Below are 19,758 nucleotides of genomic sequence, written 5' to 3'. Positions count from 1 at the left end.
CTCTCCCTCAGTTTTAACAGAGATTTCTTTAACGAGTAAATAAAATTTCTTTAACGAGTCTTGATTATATTTTTGCCGCAGATGACATTTTTTGAAGAAGCAGTGTTATTATTCTGACAGAAATACCTTCCGTAACAAATTAAACACTTGGATTGTAATAATGACAGATAACTTACTTCAAACATTAAGGGAACTTGAACCGGGGAGGGGGGAGAAGGGACACCTGTTGGCCTGGCTCAAGCCTATGAGGGCCGAATTTTTTTTCAAAGATGGGTGAAATCTATGCAGGATGTAACGACAAACGATATAGAGGAGGGCCCATAAAAGTCATTTGTGACAGGCCCCAAAATTTCTGTACAGGCCCCTGCCTGAGCCTAAAATTAACTATAAAGAAAAGAAGGAAAACTATTAAATAACAATTGATTTTCATTCTCTTTGCAAATAAGATACCAAAAATAAAAACCAACTTAAAATTCTGAAATTCAGCTTTTGAAATACTTCTTACCGAAGTTGACAGTTTAAAAAATTCTGAGAAGTTTTGCAAGGATGAAAGTTTTTGCTCTTTGATGGATTTATGTTTATTTATTTCATTGTTTTTATACTTTGAGAGGAAAGGAGGGGAAACAAAATAAAATTTAAAAAGTAATATCAATGAATAATTGAAATGTGGAAAATTAGGTTTTGCTTTCATTTGTATTGTGCAGGGTGGTCCAAAACTCGTTTGGGTGACCCAATGCAAAATATGTTATTAAAAAAATACTACAGTGATCTCTTGCTAATACGCAACCTCTGTTATATGTGTTTCTCACTTAAGCGTGTTTTTCTCACGGGCCTGACCAGTGACATAAGAGAACAATGAAAACTCTTGTTCATTTATATGCAAAACCTAAAATGCACTTTTTACTTATGCGCAATAAAATTTTTTAAAGTTTTGGTTAAGTCATCTATTTATGTTTTGCTTATCGGACGATTTGTATCCTTCTTGTTCTGTCTCTTGGAATGCATTCACACACCTTTATTCCATTGTTCAGATTCTTCCAAGAACGCATTCTTTTTCGCACAAGTGTGCAACTAGGCATAGCCTATTGAGAATCTTTTGCATCCTGGTAGACTTTAGTTCTAATCACGCGACATTTTTTAGGTTCTGAGGAATTTGCTTACGTACTGTACACAAGGAAACATACAACTTCAAATTTTACATTTTTATTAAATTACAACGCATAAACGGAAGACATGTGCTTATTTATTCATTAGTGTAAGTAGTATACTATTAGTATTACCATAACTGATGTTAACTTATTGCATGTAAGCTTATTTTGGGGGGTTTCACTTCTGCACGAATCTCACTTGTGTGCGAAAATTTCGTTGTCACCTTTGGTTGCGTATAAGTGAGAGGTCACTATTAATTTTAAATACGAAATATTTAGCTTGTATGCAATATTATACTTTTCAGAATGACATGCCATTTTCATTTTGTTTATTTATTTTTCCTATAATGTAGCAATCTAGATGCTAATGTTCTACAACAAATCTGCTTGTTGTTTATATTACTACATATTCATGCAAGGAAAACACAGGGAATTTTTTCCCCAGAATTGAGTGGCTACATAGTATACCAACATGTACAATAATTTTTTGTACTAACTATTTGGGGAAAAATAATTTATTTGTTTACTACAATATTTGAACAGCACAAATAAAATTATTTTATACTACTTATTTTATCCATATCCTACCTTTTAGCTTATTGCAATTCTTAAGCTATAATTTAAAAGTTAGTGTGTGCAGGGAAAATGTAAAATATTCCCTAAAATAATTTTTATGTTCTTTCAATATTGTATTAAATGCTGTAAACAATTGTAAATGCTACTTTAAGCTTTTGGACAGGGTCATATCTTGAGGGGGGGGAGAGAAAGACCACAAGCGGCAAATTTGCCCTAGTTCTGTGTTTTTTTCTTCGAAACAAGATTTTGCAATAGCTCATAAAAATCATACACTTGGCATTGTTGTTGGAATCACAAGCATTGCATAACTACCAACTCACCAATGAAATTTTAAGACTGAAATTTGCAGCCAACCTCAAACTCCTGAATATGTAATTCTTTTGCATTCTTTACATTTTTGTAAACGATCCCTGAATATGTAAAAATCAAAATGTTCTGATAATAAGGGAAGAAGCAATATTTTTTGCAGCAAATCATGTATCTTTTAGTGTCTGTCTTTGCACAATGAGAGGCAAGATGCCTCTTATTGTGTTTCATATTATATCATAAACAGTGGACAAATCAAAATATTTGGATCACATTAAAAAAAATTATTATTTAAATGTGCTTGAACTTGGTTTATATGAAGTGTCAAAAACTTACAAAATTGTATTATCCATTGTTTGTAACAACCGTTAATAAGTAAAATAGTAAAGAAAAAACAACAAAGAAATGCATATTTATATTTTAAAAAGAATTATTGCTATCTGTTATTACAAATACAAAAAATTTGTAAAAAAAAAGAACCTCCTTTCTTAAAATTAAAAAAAAAAATTGGGGGGGGGGGATTTCGATATTTCATTGATTTTAGGGCTATTAAATTCTATTATCCATTGTTTGTAACAACCGTAAAGTGAAAAAAATGATGAAGTGCATATTTATATTTTAAATAGAGTTGTTGCCATCTATTATCATAAGTACAAAAATTTTGTAAAAAAATGTATCTCCCTTCTTTAAATTTCCCATGTATTTTCTTTCCCCACCACCTCTTGATAAGAATGTCTTCACCTATTTTTCATTTATGCTGTTTTCAGATTCTACTGAATTATCATTCTCCAGTATTATTTATAGTATTACTATTCTCCAGTCCCCATAACTATATCTTTATTTGTCACTAAGTAGCATTTTTAAAAACATATTTTAATGTTATTTTTATCAAAATTTGAGTATTGTGCTTTTCTTAAAACTTACATAAATGTATCTTTAAACTTTTTATCAAATATTTCATAAAATTATTTCCTGGCAAAAAGAAAGAATATCAATGTTACATTTAAACAGTTTCTGTATTACTTCTGCAAAGGCTTAAATTAAGATTACTTTACATAATTCTTGCTGAATATAATTTTTTCTATTCAATCCTTATTAGTGTAACTTTTTTCTTTTTTTTATCCCAGTGATTCTTTGTTATGTGTTGAAACGTTATTTTTAATTTATATTTCTATACTTATAAAAAATACTTTTCTGATGTTTTCATATTTGTATTATCTTAACTTTGGTCAAAGTATTATTAAAGGCTTTAGTCTCGTTTGGTTCTCAAGATGCTCTATCGCTGTGTGTGAAAAGTATCCATCAGCAAATGCAACTCTGTGCACAGAACATTGAAAGGTGCTTAAGTATTTCTTACATTATGTTTTGTAAGGCATTTTTATATCTTAAATTATGTGTCCCCCTCCCCTAGCTCACTTTAAAAGTAATTTTTTGATGTAATGAAAGTTCAAAGCATTTCCTAAAAAGAAAATGTAACCTTTTTAGCTTGTTTATGTAAAGTGAACACTCCTTAATCCACACTCTATTAAACTGGACTTTGCTACAGCCATAGAGATGTACATACTCTATACATAAAATGCGAATTAGCATAATAATTATTTTTGCAGTTTGTATTTTTGTAGTTATTTTTGCAATTTACTCAAATGCTGTTTTATATTTCTTTTTCTTGAGTTTAAAATGCAATTTTTACTGTATGCGTTAGTTTGTTGATGCACCTTATCTCAATCATAAGTCATTTTGTTTAATCCATACTTGCATTAATTCAGATGACTTGGATCCCCCAGGGGTGCCCATCCCCCCAAGTTCAATGTCGCTAATCCCTCCTCCCCCCATTTTTCTCAACCATCTTTCACTTTTTTATGTTTTAGCCCTTTTTTATTTTATTAATTTTTAAAAATATTTTTTATTTAATTCATTTTTTTTAATTTTATTTATTTATTATTATTATTAATATATATATATATATATATATATATACATATATATATATATATATATATATATATATATATATATATATATGTATTGAAAAAGTCTGTGTTAGACTAATGACATACACACACATACAGAAACTAAATAAATAAATGAAATAAAATGTAAGCATGATAAAATAAAATAAAATAAATTATTCAAATAAAAAATAAATCAATAATTAAATTTAAATAAGTAAAATTTCAAAATAAAAAAATCCCCCCCCCCCCAAAAAAATGATTATAAAAAAATTAATTTGAATTTGGACATCTTGAATTCAAATTATGTTTTTCGCAATCATGAGTGTGTCTGTGTGCAGGTATTAGTGTGTGATTATATGTGCATGTAGGTGTGTGTGGGTATGTGTATGTAGGTGTGTATGTATGCATGTGTGTGTCGGATATAGAGGCGACCTGGAGAGACGGTTTTCGCTAGAGGAGCAGATCGGGAGAGGCCGGTGGACAATGGTGCCGCAGAGGAAGGTGGAAGGAAAATAAAATCAAAAGACGCCAAAAAAACAGTCACATTAGAACAATAAGCAATGTGATTGCTCAAAAAAAAGGTACAACTTGCAACCATAACCCCTCCCCCCCCCCTGTGTGCACCCCAGGGATCCCCTATTGTTCAGACTCTGGTTTAATGACGTTCTACTATATTAGGTGTAGTTTTGCTTTTAAACATGCTGAAAAAGAAAGTACACTTAAGCTTTGGTGGGACTTAAATCAAAAGTTTAAGTTTTCAGTTTCTACCTCATGATTTTTAAACCATTCTTTGATAAATTGTCTCAGTTTCAGAATTGTATTTTTATTAACGCAGCATTTTAATTGCTTCTGATATGTATATAAATCTGAAATTTCTTAAAAATTGTTAGTGTGTATGAGCATTAAAATTTCCTATGTGGAAATACTTAGTTAATTCAGTATTGAATTGAAACTTCTTTTGACATCAATCTCTTCTGTTTAGGTGGAACTATGAAATAAACTTTTAATGAAAAATATTGTTCAACCAACTGTAGGGCTTTTTTTTTTTTTTTTTTTTTTTTGATTTTTCATAGTTCTAAATTGTACTGTTAAGATATGTTATTTCAATTTCCATTTCTGATTCTTTCAGGTTGTTTACGATGATTTCTAGAAATAAACACGAGTTTGAAAAATTGGTGCCTTATCTGATTGCAGATTATGTTGATGCAGTGCAGCATGTTACTTTAGAACCAAGCATAAAGGCAAGAAATGATACTATACATTCATGAACAACTTGTTGTTATTCTTGCTTTAAAAAATTGAAATATTGTATGCTGATGTTTTAATTAATGTTTGTTTTTCTTTCAGGAACATATAATTTTAGGTATCAATAGGCTTTTGAATATCTGTAGTGAAGATGCTTTAAAAATGTTGGCTGTTAATGTAAATTTCAGCTGTAGAGAAGTTTATACCAATTTAGTGAAGAATTTTAAACAGTATCGAAATTATGGAACAAATTGATTTGAATGTCTCAAAAATATAATTGTCCATAATTTATTTATTTTTTATTTGTACATATAAAATGTTATGTTTTCAAATAAAATTTATTTTCCAGGATTTATGTCTTACTATTTCTCGTGGACATATAATATTTAATTGACAAGTTCATGAATGCTGAAAATCAAAAGTATCATTTTTGGATTTGACTTCATTTGTATTTCTTTAATAGTATTCATGGAAATATTTTCTTAGTCTCATAATTGTGGTTAAATTAGGTGAAATGCATGGCATCTTCTTAAAATGTTTTGTTTGAAATATCCTTTGTTATATTTTAACTCCAAGACCATCTTAAGCTATTTGAGTATTTCCTTGTGAAATACTGAGATATTTTCCATTACATAGTTTTTAACTTATTTTTCAACTAGTAGGGAAATGTGCGGTAAAGTGAAATAGTGGAACAAAATATTCTTACAGCGTGCAATGCCATTTATCAAGCAACATTTTGGCTACATTCTTAATGACTTAGTTGAATCCTGTCAACCAAAAAAATGCCTCTAAGCATCAAAGTACAGTCGTCCCTCTCTATTTCGCGCTTCGACTTTCGGGGCTTCACTGCATCGCAGTTTTTTTCTGTTTTCAAATTATGCAATTAGCCTTTTTATGCGCTCGTGTAAACCTTTTCCTACAAAGGAATAACAAAGTCTGTCAAGTAAGGTAAGCTCTTCTACGGGTCTGTAAATGGTGTTCAACAATGTACTAGCTTTTTAAGTTGTATATGTAATACCTTTGTTAATACCTTTAACAAAGATAAATGTAGAGGAAAAACGGGGGCACATGCAGTCACTAACTGGCAATTAATTCATCATTGAACAAGTTGAAATATTTTTATAGATTTGTAGTAGTGTGTAAGAACTGCGTGTGTGTGTGTGTAGTTTATTTCCCAATAATTAAAATTGTGATATCTATTACATGTAATATATCTCATTTTCTTGTATTTTGTACAATATATATTACGTAATACAAATGTAATGGTGGTTAAGGGTGCTGTTTCATGTCTAGGGGGCTCAAACTATGTTAAAAAAGTATTTAAATTGTGGTTAGTAAGTTTTATGCGCTCTAATTTGGTTTATAAATACAGAATACTACTTTGCAGAAATTCAGTTATCGCAGTAAAGTCTGGAATGAATTAACCCTGATAAATGAGAGTTGACTAAATAATAATAATCATCATTTTCCAAATTTGATACCCATATTGTAATATTTTGTGGTGTATCAAAAATAATTTTTGTTAATTAAATGTTTGTAATTAACATCTCGAATATTGATTCAAATCTACTAATGTTCACTGCAGTACTAATTCAGTTAATATTAGGCATGTTTTAATTTTTTCATGTGCTCACAGACCAAAATGAAATAGTTTACTTTGTTACTTATTCATTTATTAAATCACTTATGTATTAATTCATTAATTGATTCATTTATCTTCCTTCATTCATTAATTCACTTTTTATTTAATAAAAGCATATTTTGATTTTAATTCTTTCATAAAATTTATCAAGTGCATGCTGACCAAAGTGGAATATTATACAGTAAAACCCCCTCCTAACGGACACCCCTCTTGTGTGGACAATTTTTCATTCCCCAGTTCCAATACAGATAACATTATTAAACCCCTGTCCTTCAGACACCTCTCTATTGCGGACAAAAAAATTGTCCCGTTAGTGTCTGCATTAGAGGGATTTTACTGTATTTTATTTACTAATTCATTCATTTATCAAATCACTTACAAAAAATTCCTTGTAGTATTTCGTGAAAATTATATTGCAGTTTGTGCGGGTATAGTTGATATTGTATTTAGATTTTAAAAAAAAAACTTGTTTTGGATAACTTTTAGTAGCATTCATACCTAAAGATGGCTCCTATAGAAAGGGTGGGGGGTGGGGAGTGACAACTGCCCCTCACTTTTCTGGGTAAAAATTAGTTATTGATTTTTTTTTTTTTTTTTAAATTTTACTCGATTGATTTATTTCACAAAAATAAAAAATAAAAATTCCATATTAATGGACTTGATTCATGTTATTTTACAAGAATACAACTTTGGATTGGAGCGGGCCAACATAGTGGCCATCCGTCTGGAACTTTGAGGCCATGTTGCACTTTTTTTTAAGGTCATTTGAGCAGTAATGTTAAATTCAATAATACAGTCAAACTCGCTTGTAACGAGCGCAAAGGGACCATGATATTTGCTTCTTATAACCGAGTGCTCCTAAAAAACGAGTTTGTGAAAAAAATAAAAATTCATCATAGTTGCATTTTTTCTTCTTTTTAATCACTGTACAGTACCAAAGAAGTTGGTTACTTTGCTTTGAACAGTCTGAATGCCTTTCTTATGTCATTGTTTTTGAGAAATACACATATGCCCACAGATGTAATATTCGAATGTTTTTTTACTCCACAAATTAAAATAAGTGCTGTCATCGCTTGTTCTCAGGATTCATCAATTAATACTAACTTAGGTTAACTTTGGAATGTTTAAAATAAATTTACTAAAAAAGGCTAAGCTGAGCTGGAAGTCAATAGAAATTTTATAAATCACAAAACAATTGCTTGCTTTAAGCGGGGTTTGCTTGTTAAAAGTGAGTTATGCTCCCATCGACTTAACATTGTACTAACCAAGTATTTCTGATTTCCTTGTTAAATCCGGGTCCTTACTAAATTAGGGATCGTTGCAAGCAAGTTCGACTGTATATCCTAATTTTACATAAGAAAAAAAGATCAGCTTTAGGGGCACCACTTCCTAACTCTTCGTTCTTGTTTTGACTCCCCCTCCTATCTTCTGTTTTTTGGTGCACCAACCACCTATGTTCAACAAACATAATTGAGAGAGAAGGGCCACGTTAACTCTAAGCTCAGAATCCCACTATGGCTTGATCTGACCCAGGCCAGGAGGGAACAATTGACCCTCCTTATCTTTGAGAAATTAACGTGTTTACGTGGGCGTGGGCATGGTTTTTTGATATTTCAATTTAATTTATATCCTTTGCCCCCCCCCCCGACCCGTCATTTAAGAGTTTTCCGAGGGGGGGGCAAAGGGTATGAATTCAATGCATTTTATTGGGAAAAGCATTAAATACAAGCAAAAATGTATTATTGCATCAGGATTCTAAACGCCAGTAGGAGGTTAGTTGACCCCCCTGATTGCCTAACTGACGGGCCTCCCCCCCCCCCCAGACTTCCCCAGACTTGAGATTTTGAAATGACAGGCCTGGAATTATGTAATGTTTAACTTCCTGTCATTAGGATATGATCAGTGTTTAGCAAGCATAAATGAAGAACAAAAAAATTCATCAGTGCCGTATCTTGAGGTTGAGCAAGTCGGAACAGCAGCCCCGGGCGGCAACTTCGGGAGGGCGGTAAATCTCCCTGTTGCTGTCGTTCTTAACTATGAAACTCGATATAAAATTTGAAGGAAGATTGGGTAAAAGGCGGCAGTTTCAAGTTTTTATTCCGGCTCTCGGGAAAAAAATCGAAGATCCGCCACCGGTTTTCAAAAAGGAGTATTTCTTGTCTTTAATTTGTGAACGTTTCCCGTTTATCTGTTATCCCATCTCTACATTTAAGAATTATAAAATTTTTCCCTCCTCTACACTCGAAAGCACTTGAGACGCTATGCTCTATTCTCCCAGGTTACCATGACAACCATAGCTTCTCGTTGGCTTCCTTCCAAATATTGTACTTTGGCAGCCATTTTCTACTCCCCCGACTGTTTCTCCCAAACCGAGCAGCTGCTCTTTGCTCTTCACTGCTTTTCTCTCTCTCTCTCTGTCCTCCCCACCCGCCTCTCTTTGTTTTTTTTTTTTTTCTTTTTTTAAATATAACTGCTGCAGAACGTATTGAGCTTTTTATTATCCCGATGTTTTATCTTCAATTTTTAATATTCACTGAGCTGCAACTCCTTATTTTGTACGTTGCACATTTTGCTCGCTTCAAAAAATGATGACTAGGCATAAAACCATTTCTTTACTACTGAAAAAGGAGTTCCATGAGACTCCGAAAAATGCGTATGAAAAATTAAAGGTTACCAGTAGCGTTCATAGGCTTCGGTGTGTGTCCCCCTCCCCTCCAGAAGTTTTTTGTACGCAGCCACACTAATAACTTTTTTTTTTATTTGACATAATGTTATTTTTTCAGAGCGTGTGCCGGTTGCGTGGATGCTATGTACGCCCCTGAAGGTTATCATTGTAATTTTGTGCTCCGTCACTTTGGATTTGTACAATTTTTACTTTCTTCTATATCTAATATGTAGAAGAAAGTATTGGATTCGTGCAAATTTTCGAATTTCGAATTTTGACGGATTCGAACGTTTTGAGGTGTGCTGAGTCCATTTCGACCATTTTTGGAAAATGTCTGTCTGTCTGTGTGTGTGTGTGTGTGTATGTATGTGTGTCACGTCTGTGTGTGACCAGTTTTTTGTGGCCGCTCTACAACAAAAACTACCGCATGAAATCGAACGAAATTTAGTACACATATGTGCCCCTATGTGAACTTGTGCCCATTAGTTTTTGGCGCGAATTCCTCCAAGGGGGGTGGAGCAATGGGACGTTTTTCGAGTTACGCGTGCTTGCTATTCCTCAGGAAGTAACTGGCGGAATCAAACAAAATTTGGTCCATATGTTGGTATTAATAGGAACAAGTGCTGATTCAATTTTGGTGTCAATAACTCAAACGGGGGTTGAGCTATAGAACGTTTTTTGTCGTCAATTGTGACTGCTGTATCTCAAGAAATAATGAACGGAATGAAAGAAAAAATTATCGGCAAGTAGCCCTTAGTGGGTATAAGAACTGATTTTATTTTTGTGTCAACAGCTAAAAAGGGGGTAGCGCAATCACCCGTTCTTTTTTTCCATTTTGAGTGCCCTATCTCAAGAAGTAATGCTACGTTCTGGTTGAAATTTGGAATATATGTGAATCCATATGTAAACAGGCTCTGGTTCAATTTTGACGCCGATCGCTCCAAGAGGTGTTGATTTTTTTTTTTTTTTTTTTTTTTTTTTTGCGAATAAAAATATTTTTATTAATGCAACAATAAGAAAGATAAATCGTAATAGATTGTCGTCTGCGTATTTCTCGTGATTTTAATTGTATGGAAATGATAGGAAATATTATCTCAATGATTTAAAAATTTTAACTGTTGCCATCTTATGTTTGTTAACAAATAAAATATTTGTAATTAATTCAAGCAAGGCTTTTAAAATAACTTTCAATTTTCGCTCTTTGCTTTGCTTTTGCAATAATTCAGACATTGGGATAGTCGTCAAGTTTTTGCATGTGTAATTTTGTTTTTGTTGGGAATATTGCTTCCTCGTCAAGCATGGGGAGGGATCAGAAAAAAAAAAGAAAAATATAGAAGAAAGTTTCGTGATGGCCACAACATACTAGTTTAGTTAGCGATTATTATTAAACAATTAATAACAAGAAGTTCCATCTAGAACTAAACGAGCCTACTTTCCCGTATACCCATACTACTTTCTAGTACCTGACCAATTTTCTCAAAAATAGCTAAAATCGCAAATTGTTTCAAACATTATTTTTTAATATTTTAAGCTGATTTCTAGGAATAAAATATGCCTCACTCATCTAAAACATTAAATGCGTAAAAAATAAATAAATAAACGAACAAATAAAATAACAGCACCTTTTAAACAAAGCAGCTAATACACTATACTTATCCTCTTCTCATCTTTGTTACATCCCTTCTGGAATTTCGAACTGAAATGTCGTGTCTTTTGTTCAAGATACATGCTTCAGTTATCGCATCAGACAGAACACATACCTTTTCCCAGTGCATTGACAAAAAAAACATAGCTCAAGGTTTTTTTTTTTTGAGCAATCACGATTGCTTATTGCTTTCATTTGACTGTTTTTGATGTTCTATCATTTTCCCCACCGCCACCCTCCACAGCATCACCGTCGACCGGGTCCTCACGATGCTGCACCTCTAGCGAAAACCGTCTCCAGGTTTCGTCAATATCCTACACTTACACGCATACATACACGCACCTACTCACATATACATACATACACCTACACACATACACAAACACACACACAACTACCCACACCTCATGCCTGCACACAGACACAAACACATATGCCTACACACACATACACATACCCCCACACACACATAGACACAACTACCCACACACTCATGCCTGCACACAAACACATATGCCTACAAACAAACACACATACCCCCCCCCCCACACACACACACCCCTACATACACACACTCGTGATTGCGAAAAACATAATTTGAATTCAAAATGTCAAAATTCAAATTTTTTTTTTTTTTTTTTTTTTTTTGAGCAATCACGATTGCTTATTGTTCTCATTTGACTGTTTTTTGATGTCCTATCATTTTATTTTCTCACCGCCACCCTCCACACCATCACCGTCGACCGGGTCCTCACGATGCTGCTCCTATATCGAAAGCCGTCTACAGGTTGCATCCATGTCCTACACACACGCACATACATACACAACTACACACGCACGCACACACACACGAACACACACAGACACACAACTACCCACACACACATATACCCCCTACACACAAACACACATACCCCCCACACACAAACACACATACCCCCCACACACAAACACTCGTGATTGCGAAAAACATAATTTGTATTCAAGATGCCAAATTTTTTTTTTTTTTTTTTTTTTTTTTTTTTTTTTTGAGCAATGGCGATTGCTTATTGCTTTCATTTGACTGTTTTAATGTGCTATCATTTTATTTTCCCGCCAGCACCACCACCGCGCTGCGTCGACCGGCCTCACGGTGCTGCTCCTCTTGCGAAAACCGTCTCCAGGTTGCGTCCATATCCTATGCACACACGCCTACACACACAAACACACACTCATGCTTGCGCACAGACACACACTCCTACACACACACACATACACACACTCATGCCTCCACACAAACACATATGCCTAATACACGCGCGTACACACACAGTACTGCATACACAACACGCACACACATGCATACATACACACACGGGCATTCATACACACACACGCTCGTGATTGCGAAAAACGTAATTTGAACTCAAGGTGCCAAAAATTCAAATTATTTTTTTTTTTTTTATCAGAACAACTTCAGTGTAAGTAAAAAACTCGCTCTATGTACAAGATGTCATGAGAAATAAAAACTAGTATGTTGTGGCTATCACGAAACTTTCTTCTATATCTTTCTTGTGAATTCTGATCAATCCCTATGCTTGAAGAGAATGCAATATTCCCAGCAACAAAAAAAAAGAAAAATCTGACGGCCGTCCGAATTCCTGAATTCCCACAAAAGCAAAGCAAAGAACGACTTGAAAGTTATTTTAAAAGCCTTGCTTGAATTAATTAGATGTTTTATTTGTTAACAAATATAAAATGGCAACAGTTATTAATTTTAAATCATTGCGATAACATTTCCGATTATTTCCCAAAAATTAAAATCACGTGAAATAAGCAGACGACAGTATTACAATTTATCTTTCTTATTGTTGCATTTATAAAGCTATTTTTATTTACACAAAAAAAAAAACAGCCCCCCCCCCCCATGGAGCGATTGGCGCCAAAATTGAAACAACGCCTATTTACAAATAGATTCACATTTATTCCAAATTTCATCCAGAACGTAGCATTACTTCTTGAGATATGGCACTCACAATGAAAAAAAAAGAACATTCGATTGCGCCACCCCCTTTTCAGCTTTTGACACCGAAATAAAATCAGCTCTTATACCCACTAAGGGCTACTTGCCGATAAATTTTTCTTTCATTCCGTTCATTATTTCTTGAGATACAGCAGTCACAATTGACGACAAAAAAACGTTCTATAGCTCAACCCCCGTTTGAGTTATTGACACCAAAATTGAATCAGCACTTGTTCCTGTTAATGGCAACATATGGAGCAAATTTTGTTTGATTCCGCCAGTTACTTCCTGAGGAATAGCAAGCACGCGTAACTCAAAAAACGTCCCATTGCTCCACCCCCTTGGAGGAATTCGCGCCAAAAACCAATGGGCACAAGTTCACATAGGGGCACATATGTGTACCAAATTTCGTTCAATTTCATGCGGTAGTTTTTGCTGTAGAGCGGCCACAAAAAACTGGTCACACACAGACGTGACACACATACATGCACACACACACAGACAGACAGACATTTTCCAAAAATAGTCGAAATGGACTCAGCACACCTCAAAACGTTCGAATCCGTCAAAATTCGAAAATTTGCACGAATCCAATACTTTCTTCTATATATTAGATATAGAAGAAAGTAAAAAGAAAGAACCCATGAAAATGTAAAATTCATAAATAACTAGTATGTTGTGGCCATCACGAAACTTTCTTCTATATTTTTCTTTTTTTTTTTTTTCTGATCCCTCCCCATGCTTGACGAGGAAGCAATATTCCCAACAAAAACAAAATGACACATGCAAAAACTTGACGACTATCCCAATGTCTGAATTATTGCAAAAGCAAAGCAAAGAGCGAAAATTGAAAGTTATTTTAAAAGCCTTGCTTGAATGAATTACAAATATTTTATTTGTTAACAAACATAAGATGGCAACAGTTAAAAATTTTAAATCCTTGAGATAATATTTCCTATCATTTCCATACAATTAAAATCACGAGAAATACGCAGACGACAATCTATTACGATTTATCTTTCTTATTGTTGCATTAATAAAAATATTTTTATTCGCAAAAAAAAAAAAATCAACACCTCTTGGAGCGATCGGCGTCAAAATAGAACCAAAGCCTGTTTACATATGGATTCACATATATTCCAAATTTTAATCAGAACGTAGCATTACTTCTTGAGATAGGGCACTCAAAATGGAAAAAAAGAACGGGTGATTGCGCTACCCCCCTTTTAGCTGTTGACACAAAAATAAAATCAGTTCTTATACCCACTAAGGGCTACTTGCCGATAAATTTTTCTTTCATTCCGTTCATTATTTCTTGAGATGCAGCAGTCACAATTGACGACAAAAAACGTTCTACAGCTCAACCCCCGTTTGAGTTATTGACACCAAAATTGAATCAGCACCTGTTCCTGTTAATACCAACATATGGACCAAATTTTGTTTGATTCCGCCAGTAACTTCCTGAGGAATAGCAAGCACGCGTAACTCGAAAAACGTCCCATTGCTCCACCCCCCTTGGAGGAATTCGCGCCAAAAACTAATGGGCACAAGTTCACATAGGGGCACATATGTGTACTAAATTTCGTTCGATTTCATGCGGTAGTTTTTGTTGAAGAGCGGCCACAAAAAACTGGTCACACACAGACGTGACACACATACATACACACACACACACACAGACAGACAGACATTTTCCAAAAATGGTCGAAATGGACTCAGCACACCTCAAAACGTTCGAAATTCGAAAATTTGCACGAATCCAATACTTTCTTCTATATATTAGATATAGAAGAAAGTAAAAATATTTATGCGCAAAAAAAACATAATATACAGGACCGGGCACGGAAATTTTGGGGACCGCCACGGGGGCCCCCTCCATATTGTTTACCCCTATATTTCACGCCTCATTTTAAAAATACTGGACCCCCTTCAGGCTCGGGCGCAGGCCAACTGGTTTCCCTCCCCCCCCCCGTGCAAGCCTATGATAAATGTACACAAATATAATTTTCTGAAATACTGGCGACATTATAACATTATTTATAATTATATTATAGATGTTTATGAAATATTTTTAAATAAATCTTTGGACGTAATTAATAAATTTTCTAACAGCTACTAGTCTCTTGCTTAATTTATTTTTTCTTTTTAATATTTCCGTTGAAAATTGGAGCGAAAATCTTCATAGCCAATTAAAAAGTAAAAAAATATTCATAAATAAAGACCATGCAGCAGCGGCTTGCACAAAAATTTTGGGGCCCGTCACAAGTGACTTTTACGGGCCCCCCTCTGCATTGTTTACCCTTACGTCCCGACATATATTTTACCTGTTATTTTAAAAATCTCGGGGCTCCTTTCAAGCCCGAACCAACAGGGTCCCCCCCCCCCCCTGCACGCACCTGCCATGCAGCTATTTCATTTTTAAATAACATTTTTTTTTAATATATAAAGCACTCAAAAGGACAAAATAACTTTTCCGCGTCAGAAAGGAAAATTTCGGTATTAATGTAGTTTTCAATTTTCCAAGAAAATGACACCACAAACGAAGAAAAGTGCGGCTCAAGTCATGTAAAAAAAAATTTTTTTTCATTATCTAGCTTTCAATCATAAATTTGAGTGTTGAAACATGCATATTTTTCTTAATGGGAAAGTTTCGTTTGATATGACTTGAGCCGTACTTTTCTTCGTTTGTGGTATCATTTTCTTGTATTAATTGAAAACTACACGAATACCGAAATTTTGACTTCTTGATATATGCATCAGGGATGCCCACGATGGTTAGGGGGGATATTTGAGAGATTGGTTCTGGGGCTCTTCCGTAGCAGTTGAAGGGGGATGCACTATCGTCTGGGAGGAGAGGCAGGGGAAACCCCTATATCTATTTTTCTGTAGTGTATAGTTTGTTAACGATTTGCAAATATATTTGTAGCTCGAAATTTTTGAAGATTTATGTTTTGCTGAATGTAGGTTAATATGTTATTACAAGGGCCTGATTTAAGTGTAAGTCCGGAAGGCCGCCTTAGGGGGCCCCCAAAAATTACAAACTTGTTTTTTACATATACAAATGCTTTGCACTATAAAATTTTTCTAAACACTTTTTATTCAAATGTAAGTCTTAAAATTTAATTGTTATTGCTGGCTCTGTTTCAACAATGTTTAGGAGTTCAATGGAAAACTTCCCCCGTGGAGTTACATAATTATGGGGTCAACCCGAAAAAAACCAGTGGTGCAGACTGCACCAGTTTTTTTCTCTCTTTTTCTTTCTTTTTTGAGAGTACGCCATTGCTTTTGAGAGATGGGAACCTCTGCAATGTCAAAAATATGTGCGATTGAGCACGTTCTTCGATTGTGTAATTCAAGGGGGCCCATTGGTTTGTTGTGGTTACAGTCCTAAAATTTCTAAATCGGGTCCCGGTTGTGTTGTCAGTTTTTCTCTTGGAAGCACTAGTGCCCAGCGGGGGAGAGTGCAAGACTGAGCTATTGAAATTTTCAGATTTTTTTTTGGGGGGGGGGGGAGGGGGGGCTTTTGTCTCTTGTGGGGTCTTTGTAGTTTTTGGAGAGTGCGCTTTTGCTCTTGGAGGAGGGGGGGGGAAAACCCTGATATCTTCGTACATCGTTTCTCATTGTCATTATACAAACAGCTCTGCTCACCCCCTGAGAGGGGGGATTAAACCGACATTTGCTTTGCTCCAGTTTTTCTTCCATTGTATATTATATTTTGGATAATCGCTTAATATAGATTCTCCTGTGTTCCTTTAAATCTAAACAATGTTTAGAACTATTTTTTAACACCAAATATTGAAACTTTTACTATTTGATGATTATGTTCTGTCATGAAATTGAATTTGATTAAAATTCTTTTGAAAAGTAGTGATATACATGGAATAAGTAGCATAAATTTAGAAAACTAAGAGCATTAACCACGAAAAAGTTTTCAACTAAAAATGTAAAAATAAAAACGAAAATTTTAATTTAATTATTCAACATTTGTTAAAACCTATTTTATAACTTTTGATTGATTTTTGAAGCCGCAAAATGTTGCAATAGTTTTTCTTCAAAAAATCCTCAAATTCAATTAAAACGATCTTTGGAAAACGGACTCAGAAAACCGTGGCGGAATTCTGCTCAACCCGTTTAGGAAAAGTCTGCTACGTTTGCACGCCATTTTCCTTCTCCCTGCTCCAGACGCCATTTTCTCCCAGACGTAAATGCTGCAGCTGCAGGAGAAAAGCAGCAACGAATAGCAGACTGCTCAAAATAGAAACCCGCAACGGCAACTATTGATCGTCTTTCCTCTGCAGTGCAATCGACCCGTTGCAGTAACTGCCATTGCAGGACTAGAAAGACTAGTTTTTCTTTCTTTCTTTTTTTTTTCCGGTTTGCGTTTTCGACGCTCTTCGCTTTCGACGGGGAAAAGGAAAGCTTCTGCTTTTAACCGAAGTCGAGCTCTTCGTTGTAATTCACGACACAGGGATTTTCTTAACTAGCAAAAAGTGCTTCGTTTCGCTGAATTAGTAGAATTTGAATCTGCAATTCAATTACATTGATAATTTTCATAACTGTCTTTTATCTGTGATTTTTTTTTTATAAATACTGTTCGTTCCAAAGTGCGCCACAAACTTACATTTTTACAAAGGGGGGAGGAATTCTCACTTTGGACTTTGGCAGAATGAAACTCGAACTGCTGCCGAATAATTAAATACGAGCATGCACACATACCTACATGTAATGAGAAAGGACAGTAAGATATGAAAAAACTGGAATATTGCAATATAATGGATCCAAATTTGCCGAATTAATAAGTTTTTTTGGTAGGTCGCAGCGACCTCCCATCGGGGCTCATATTTATTAAAGGCTCACGCCATTCAATAAAAATCCTAAGTTTCCCTGTCAAAAAAGTAGGGGGGAAATCGGAAAATATCGGATTATTTTTTGACATGAAAATGATTCACAAAACGGGGTGCTTCCTCCCCCCCCCCATCCGATACCCCTGACTTCTAAAAACATCAATGGCGTCAAAAATTAATGAATCAGTCCACTTTACTTTTGATAACTTACTAGAGAAGGACAAAATACACGCAGCAATTTTATTTCACTGTATTTAGCTACAGGTTCAGAATCTGATCATTGATTTTGATATGACGACTCCAGTTTTTTTTGGCAGAGTCACCGAGAAGTGGGACAGCAGGGACAAAATCTCTGAACACGGGCCTCGGGATAATTACAGTGGTAAAGCTTCCGAAAACTCCCCTAACATCATTGAAAATCGAATGAAATTGTTTCTGGATTTTCTATTTCGAAAAAATCGTCGGTCCTCATGACGATATCAAAGATGGCCCAACTTTTCTGGGAGAAGGCCCTGAACATCTTCTAAGATCGTCTAAAACAGTTTTTAAACAACAATTTTGAAAAAATTTCGGAGAAAAACCCCCAAAGCCCCCACTTCTTAATTTAGTTAGAGAAAAAATATAACAATTGTGTTTTTCAAGTTTCTATCTCCAAATATGTCCGGGGAAACTCTCCTAGATCGCTTTTCCAATCTAACATTTACAAAGATCGTCTAAGTTTAAGGATAAGGCCATACAAATTCGAAAAAATAGATGCTCTTCTTGATTTTTGTGCTAATTTCTTTATAGTTCTGGGGACAAAGGTTAAGTGTCCAGCAAGTTGGGGGGGGGGAGGGGGCACGTGCCTCCTCGCCCCCCCCCCCTCCCCTGCCGACGCTACGCCTCGGCCGTGAAGTGCCCACGGTATCAGCATGTGTTATATGCTGCGGATGGACTAGGGTGCCGTGAAAAATTTCTAATTTTTCAAAGTGCCGCGAATCTAAAAAGTTTGGGAACCCCTGAAACCCATTCCGCGTATTTAAATTTTATATGTGCTCTGACACGGAAGATTCACCTTAATCGGTAGTCTCCGATAAAAAAAATGGTCAGGTACCATTGATTAACTGATGAAGAAGTGTTAATCTTTCTTTTATTTGTAGCTTTATAAAGTATTGTATTTCAGGCCTGTCAAATTCTTTCCATTTCCAAAACTGCGTTCTCGGGCTTAATTTCCATCAAAAGAAGTGTTGGATTCAGCCCTAGAACTCCGTCTAAAATGTAAAAATTCATGTGAGATTGTGCAGGAGACAAACTCCCATGCAAATCAACCCCTGGTTACTGTTGAACTTAAGCTCAGATGTAACTGCTTACTGTAACTTTCGACAATTGACATGATTTAAGTTTGTATTGGCATTTCCGAGCTTGAAATGTCTTGCCAAGGTCGTTGAACAAATGTATTTTAAACAATAAATTTATAACCAATTTTACTCGATGAAGTTCTGAAATTAAATAGCACCAAAAAGACAATCGAACATTGCGACTGTGCTCTTAGCGAGTCGTCTGGCTTGGGGTAACAGTGTCGGATTTACTAGGAGGGCGGTGGAGCGACCGCCCCCTCCGTCTTTTTCTGAAAACAATAATATGAAATTGAAGAAACTACTAGCAATTGCTACTATTTTAATCGAGTAAATTTGATACATTTTCCTTAAACTACTTATAGGCAGCAATGTAGTCGAGGATAGTTGGCGTTTCTC

General features: G+C 34.9%; 1 protein-coding gene across 1 annotated transcript in view; it reads left to right on the top strand.

The window, feature by feature from the left end:
* Positions 1–5,569, top strand: part of LOC129229798 (uncharacterized) — a 124,386-nt gene extending 118,817 nt beyond the window's left edge. Inside the window, exons 25-27 of the mRNA XM_054864178.1 lie at positions 3,266–3,368; positions 5,112–5,223; positions 5,330–5,569. Coding sequence (XP_054720153.1) covers positions 3,266–3,368; positions 5,112–5,223; positions 5,330–5,482 — 368 coding nt within the window. The 3' untranslated portion in view covers positions 5,483–5,569. The remainder of the gene's footprint in view (positions 1–3,265; positions 3,369–5,111; positions 5,224–5,329) is intronic.
* The last annotated feature ends 14,189 nt before the right edge of the window (positions 5,570–19,758 follow it).

The sequence above is a fragment of the Uloborus diversus genome, chromosome 1 (genome assembly GCF_026930045.1).
Source record: "Uloborus diversus isolate 005 chromosome 1, Udiv.v.3.1, whole genome shotgun sequence".
NCBI classification, from domain to species: domain Eukaryota; kingdom Metazoa; phylum Arthropoda; class Arachnida; order Araneae; family Uloboridae; genus Uloborus; species Uloborus diversus.
This window is presented reverse-complemented; position numbering and strand designations above follow the sequence as displayed.